The sequence below is a fragment of the Panthera tigris genome, chromosome X (genome assembly GCF_018350195.1).
Source record: "Panthera tigris isolate Pti1 chromosome X, P.tigris_Pti1_mat1.1, whole genome shotgun sequence".
NCBI classification, from domain to species: Eukaryota; Metazoa; Chordata; class Mammalia; order Carnivora; family Felidae; genus Panthera; species Panthera tigris.
The window spans coordinates 43648410-43656051 of NC_056677.1; the positions used below are offsets into that span (position 1 = coordinate 43648410).

At 39.9% G+C, this 7642-nt stretch overlaps 1 protein-coding gene across 1 annotated transcript in view; it reads right to left on the reverse strand.

The window, feature by feature from the left end:
• SHROOM4 (shroom family member 4) overlaps positions 1-5031 on the reverse strand; it is a 154110-nt gene extending 149079 nt beyond the window's left edge. Inside the window, exon 1 of the mRNA XM_042973944.1 lies at positions 4948-5031. Coding sequence (XP_042829878.1) covers positions 4948-5031 — 84 coding nt within the window. The remainder of the gene's footprint in view (positions 1-4947) is intronic.
• Between the last annotated feature and the right edge of the window lie 2611 nt (positions 5032-7642).

Below are 7642 nucleotides of genomic sequence, written 5' to 3' on the forward strand. Positions count from 1 at the left end.
CTTTTCAAAGGCAGTCATCAGGAGACACATCATCTGCAACAATAACCAACATGTATTGAATTCTTATTATAATAGTGTAAGAGCAGCATTAAAAATCAATGGCATGACTGTGAATACCTCAGTTTGCTACACAAAATTTATTGTAAAAAAATAGGTATTGACTAAAACTTTCCTGACCAGTTCTAGGAGTTTCTGGCCAAATTACCAGCCCACACTCCTACTTCCACCAGCTTGTCTATAGTCTAAGAAGGCAAACAACATATTTAAACATAGTTTAATATAGTCAATTGTTTACATTGATTTATTTTTTTGCAAATAGACAGAAAAGGTCCACCTTAAATAGTGGTCATATTGCTTAAAAAAAAGAATCTCCTCTGAATGTCCTATTAACACCCTTCAAAAGATTTTCAAGTTTTTAGTGACACTTTAGACACCAATTCAGTAATTCAGTCTTTTCTGGGGAATCAACTGAGAGAAAATGTAGACAGGGGATAAAAGGTGGATTTAAGAAATTTTGGGGTACCTGGGTGGCTCAGTCGGTTGAGTGTCCAACTTCGGCTCAGGTCATGATCTCATGGTTTGTGAGTTCCAACCCCAGGTTGGGCTCTGTGCTGACAGCTCAGAGCCTGGAGCCTGCTTCGGATTCTGTGTTTCCCTCCCTCACTGCCCCTTCCATGTTCATGCTCTGACTTTCTCTGTCTCTCTCTCTCAAAAATAAATAAACATTAAAAAAAGAAGTTTATTAGGAAGTAGTTATATTAGGAAGTAGGATTATAAAATAATCGATACAGTCCATGCTTATTTTGAAACTTAGTTTGAAATCTTGAGCTATATCTGTTTCTGATCTGCCCTCTCCCAGATTGGTATCCCTTAGAATTTGATAATGCTAGGAAAAATTCATCAGAGTGCCCTGGACAGGGAAGACAGAGGCCTTGAAACATCTGCCATCTCTTTGCCATAGCTTTCAACACTCTGATGCCAGGCTGTGGACATACTGGCTGCTGTAACTTCTTTTTCTTAGCAACTCTCTTCCTTCAAAATCCCTCTCAAATTTCCAAAGTAGTTTAGACTGGAAAAACAAGAAACTCTGCTTTTCCTCATCTTCCCTACTTTACCCAAAGGCAAAACAGAAAACATAACCTGTCTCTTAAACAACAATTCAAAAACAACCACCAATTAAAAAGATATAAGTGGGCCTGGTTCTATGTGGTAATCCCTTTATGCAGATAGATTGAGGAGGTGGACACCAAGTGAGGAGATTTTTTCCCCTCTACTATCTCAGAAGCAGATGCCCAAATCCTACATAGAGCTGCTCCAAGAGTGTAAAGTTCTGTAGATAAGGCCCATGGTCTCCCCTGATCTTGGACCAATGGAACTATGCTATGCCACACAGCATGACCTATCCTTACAGACAGTGCCTTCCTCCCTAGCTGCTTAATCGCCATCTAGTTAACTAATCCTTACAACAAAGGTCCCCTAAGCTCTGAATCATTAAATTTCCCTAGGAATTAGCCCAAGTTGAATTCTAAGTATCTTTGCCAAAAACTTAGTCCAGAACCAAGCTCAGTTCTAGGAATTTGGTGATAAAGAAAGGAGTAGAGTCAAAAGCACTGCATCCTACATCAGCAATCAAAAGCAAATTGGTCTTTACTCCTACCAATTCAGATCATCCTGCTATCTCCATAAATCAAGTAAGGGGAAACAAACATCACTGTGCAAAAGTCAGCTCAGGGCTTCTTACATTATCAGCAAATATGCTTATTGAGGTCCTGGTGACACTTTGTCAACTCTAGCTACTTATTTACACTGAAGTCTTTTGCTGACATTAATAATATTCTCAGCGTTCGTCAAAAAAATCAGCCTTTGGTGGTTCAGAACAATGATCTCCAGAGTGGGGTGTATATATCCCAGGTTATGCACAAGATAATCTACTGGAAGGGGAGAGATTTGAACTTCTGTTTATGTTTACCTTTATCTAAAATAATTTAGGGGCACCTGGGTGGCTCAGTCAGTTGGGCGTCCGACTTCAGCTCAGGTCATGGTCTTGCAGTCTGTGGGTTTGAGCCCTGCATCAGGCTCTGTGATAACAGCTCCGAGCTTGCAGCCTGCTTTGGATTCTGTGTTTCCCTCTCTCTCTCTGCCCTTCCCCTGCTCATGCTCTGTCTCTCTCTCTCTCCAAAATAGTCAAAAAATAATTTAAAAATCAAGCATTATTAATATTTAATATCAGTGGTAGTAAATTATATAATTCATAAATAAAATTATGTGTACTGGAAACACAAACTTAAAACATTTTTGCTGGTGTAAATTTTTACTAAAAATTTGGCCAAATCATAGACTTAAATGAGAGGGCTAAAACCAAAAAGCTTTTAGAGGTAAACATAGGAGAATATCTTTGTGACCTTGAGGTGGGCAAAGATTTCTTGGAAAGGATGCAAAAGCAATAACCATAAAAGAATGCGTGCTATATTGGAGTTCATCAGAATAATATATATATACACACACACATATATATTCATCAAAAATGTCACTAAAGAAGTAAAAAGGCAAGTCACAGACTAGGAAAAAATATTCATACTACATATACCTGACAAAGGACTTGTATCCAGAATATGAAAAGAACTCCTACAAATCAAGAAGAAAAACACAGCCAATTAACAATTGGCAGAAGACTTGAACAGGCATTTCACTAACGATAGCCAAATACCCAATAGACACATGAAAAGGTACTCAATATCATTATTCATCAGAGAAATGCAATTTAAAGTATCCATTAGAATACTTAAAAAGACTGAAAATACCATGTATTGGCAGGAACATATAGCATTTGAACTCTACACTGCTGGTGGGAGTATAAAATTGTACATTCAGTGTAGAAATTCTGTACACACTCTGTTGGACCCAGAAATCCCACACTTAGGTATATCCAAGAGAAGGAAATGCAGGTGTCCACAAAAAGATGTGATTGGACATAATAGCTTTATTCACAATAGACAAAAAAAGTAGGAACAACCCTAATGTCCATCAAAACACACACATCCAAGAACTTGGGAAGATGGTGGTGCAGGAGGACCCTGAGCTAACCCCATCCCACATTTACAACTAGTTATCATCTACATCCAAGTCAGTAAACAGGAGAGTGATCTGAAGACTGGCAGAACAAACTCCACAAACAAATATAGAGAAGAATCAGCATCTAAAAGGTTAGGAAGGTCAGAAAGGCAGAGGCAGGAGGTGCCTGGGTGGCTCAGTTGGTTAAGTGGCAGACTTAGGCTCAATTCATGATCTTGTGGTTCGTAGGTTCAGGCCTCACGTTGGGCTCTGTGCTGACAGCTCAGAGCCTTGAGCCTGCTTTGGATTCTGTGTCTCCTTCTCTCTCTGCCCCTTCCCTGCTCATGCTCTGTCTCTGTGTCTCAAAAATAATAAATAAACGTTAATTTTTTTAAAAAAAGAAAAGGCAGATGGGGGTTGCCTGCAGGAGAAAGGGAAGGAGAAGAGAAACAGGCACTTGTACCAGGGAGCTCACACAGGGAAGACTAATCCCCATAACTTTTGGCTTTAAAAACCAGAGGGGATTAATTCTGTGAGTTTGTAAAACCAGTGGAACTTGGAGCCTGGAGCTTTAATATTCAGCTGCCTCAGTACTGGGCTAGCTGGGAGAGCTAGTGATTGCTAAGTTGCTGACTTAAAGAGACAGCAGTCTATGCAGACAGGCAACATAAAAACAGCAGTTTACAAAATGCTGCTGGCAAATGGGAGGCAGACCTATTCATATTGATTTTGGAGAGTGTTTTGGGACTTCTTTGAGAAGGCATGAATTGGTAGGCTCGATTTCCCTCTCCCATCGTCCAGCATAAACACAGAGCCACCTGCAGGAGGCAAGTCTCCACAGACACTTGTAGCCTCGGCTCAGGGCAAATTTATTTTTTTAATACGAAATTTATTGTCAAATTGGTTTCCATACAACACCCAGTGCTCATCCCAACAGGTGCCCTCCTCAATAGCCATCACCCACCCCCACCTCCCTCCCACCCCCCATCAACCCTCAGTTTATTCTCAGTTTTTAAGAGTCTCTTATGGTTTGACTCCTTTCCTCTCTGTAACTTTTTTTTCCCCTTCCCCTCACCCATGGTCTTCTGTTAAGTTTCTCAGGATCCACATAAGAGTGAAAACATATGGTATCTGTCTTTCTCTGTATGACTTATTTCACTTAGCATAACACTCTCCAGTTCCATCCACATTGCTACAAAAGGCCATATTTCATTCTTTCTCATTGCCAAGTAGTATTCCATTGTATATATAAACCACAACTTCTTTATCCATTTGTAAATTGATGGACATTTAGGCTCTTTCCATAATTTGGCTGTTGTTGAGAGTGCTGCTATAAACATTGGGGTACAAGTGCCCCTATGCATCAGCACTCCTGTATCCCTTGGGTAAATTCCTAGCAGTGCTATTGCTGGGTCACAGTGTAGATCTATTTTTAATTTTTTGAGGAACCTCCACACTGTTTTCCAGAGCGGCTGCACCAGTTTGCATTCCCACCAGCAGTGCAAGAGGGTTCCCGTTTCTTCACATCCTCTCCAGCATCTATAGTCTCCTGATTTGTTCATTTTAGCCACTCTGACTGGCATGAGGTGATATCTGAGTGTGGATTTGATTTGTATTTCCCTGATGAGGAGTGACATTGAGCATCTTTTCATGTGCCTGTTGGCCATTTGGATGCCTTCTTTAGAGAAGTGTCTATTCATGTCTTCTGCCCATTTCTTCACTGGATTATTTGTTTTTCAGGCGTGGAGTTTGGTGAGTTATTTCAGGGCAAATTTTTTAAAGCTCTGCACATGTCCCACCAAGTCACTGGGAGCACAGTGACCATTGCATTCCCTGCCCAGCGCCTGCACCAAGCCCAGTCACACTTCCCTAGTCACCAACATGTGCTGCACCCACCTTTGCCTCCAGCCACCATAGTGCTTCAGGGGATCCAGCATAGGAATAGTGGCCCAACACAAGTTTTACTAACAAGGCTGCCATGCTCCCAAGTTTTCAGGAGGGCATGCCTCCCTCATAGCTGGCCTGCCATGGTCCCACTAACACTACCAACAGCAAGCACCACAACTGGCAGAGAGTCAGTGAAGATGACTACACTGAAAGGAAAAGTGACTTAGACAAAACACCAGCGTGTAAGCAACACACAGGATACTCTCCTGAAGTGCCAAGTACTGGTGAACAGGGGATGTTACAATGCACGGCATTCCAGGACTCCTCTTCATGAAGTCACTCCTTTCAAGGCAGAAGACACAGCTGACATTCTTAACATAAAGAAACAGACACAGAGAGGCAGACAAACTGAGGAGACAGAGAAATTTATCCCAAATGAAAGAACAGGACAAGACAATGGCCAGATATCTGAGTTAGACAGATGTAAGTAACATGCCTTAGAGAGACTTTAAAGCAGTGATCATAAGAATACTCACTGGACCTGAGAAAAGAGTGGAAGACATGAGAGAGACCCTTAACACAGAGATAAGGAATAACATAGCAGTCATAAAGGACTCAATAAACAAAACTAGAAACATGCTTGATGGAATGAATAGCAAGGTGGAAGAAGCAAGGAATGAATTAGCGACCTAGAAGCCAGAGTAATGGAAAGCAGCCAAGTTGAAAAGAGAGAAAAAAGAATTACACAAAACAAAAGTAGACTCAGGGACTTGAGTGACTCCACCAAAGGTAACAGCATTTGTATTATAGGAATCCCAGAAGAAGAAGAGAGAGAAAAGGAGGCAGAAAATTTATTTGAAGAAACACTAGTTGAAAACCTCTGTAATCTAGGGAAGGAAACAGACATCCAGATCCAGGAGGCACAGAGAACTCCCATCCAAGTCAACAAAAGCAGACCAACATCCAGACATACTGTAATTAAATTGGCAAAATATAGTGATAAAGAAAAAAATCTTAAAAGCAGCAAGACAAAAGAAGTCACTAACTTACAACGGAAAGCCTATAAGGCTAGCAGGAGATTTTTCAATAGAAAGTTGGAAAGCCAGAAGGGAGTGGCATGATATATTTAAAGTGCTGAAAGGGAAAAAATCTGCAGCCAAAAATACACTATCCAGCAAGGCTGTCATTCAGAATAGAAGGAGAGATAAAGAGTTTCCCAGAAAACAAAAAATAGTGTTTGTGACCACTAAGCTGGCCCAACAAGAAGTATTAAAGGGTACTCTGGGTGGAAAGGAGAGACCAAAAGTGACACTATAGAGGTAATAACACAAAACCATTAAAAACTGAATATTTCTGGGGCACTTGGGTGGCTCAGTCGGTTAAGCTTCCGACTTTGGTTAAGGTCACAATCTCACAGTTCATGAGTTCAAGCCCCGTATTGGGCTCTGTGCTGACAGCTTGGAGCCTGGAGCCTTCTTTGGATTCTGTGTCTTCCTATCTCTCTGCCTCTTCTCCACCTACGTTCTGTCTCTCTCAAGAATAAACATTAAAAAATTTTTTAAAATGAATATTTCTATTAAGAAAAGAGTCAAGGACATCACAAAAAAGGATATAAAATATAGTAACATATATCTAAAATGTGGGGATGAGAGGAGAAAAGAATGAGTTCAAACTTAAATGACCATCAACTTAATATAGGCTTCTATATGCACAAGAGGTTATATACAAACCTAATAGTAATCATATATCAAAAACCACTACTAAACATGCAAAGAATAAAGAGAAAGAAATCTAGATACATCACTAAAGAAAATCAGCAGATCATGAAGGAGAGAAAGAAAGGACAGAGAAACAGTTCAGAAACAACTACAAAACAAGTAATAAAATGGCAATAAATACATATCTGTCAATGATTACTTTAAATTTAAATGGACTCAATGGGACAATCAAAAAACATAGGGTATCAGAATGGATAAAAAAGGGGGGCCATTAAAGATGAAGTCAAGCTTTCGCTTTTTGCAGATGACATGATATTATACATGGAAAATCCGATAGACTCCACCAAAAGTCTGCTAGAACTGATACATGAATTCAGCAAAGTCGCAGGATACAAAATCAATGTACAGAAATCAGTTGCATTCTTATACACTAACAATGAAGCAACAGAAAGACAAATAAAGAAACTGATCCCATTCACAATTGCACCAAGAAGCATAAAATACCTAGAAATAAATCTAACCAAAGATGTAAAAGATCTGTATGCTGAAAACTATAGAAAGCTTATGAAGGTAATTGAAGAAGATATAAAGAAATGGAAAGACATTCCCTGCTCATGGATTGGAAGAATAAATATTGTCAAAATGTCAATACTACCCAAAGCTATCTACACATTCAATGCAATCCCAATCAAAATTGCACCAGCATTCTTCTCGAAACTAGAACAAGCAATCCTAAAATTCATATGGAACCACAAAAGGCCCCGAATAGCCAAAGTGATTTTGAAGAAGAAGACCAAAGCAGGAGGCATCACAATCCCAGACTTTAGCCTCTACTACAAAGCTGTCATCATCAAGACAACATGGTATTGGCATAAAAACAGACACATAGACCAATGGAATAGAATAGAAACCCCAGAACTAGACCCACAAACATATGGCCAACTCATCTTTGACAAAGCAGGAAAGAACATCCAATGGAAAAAAGA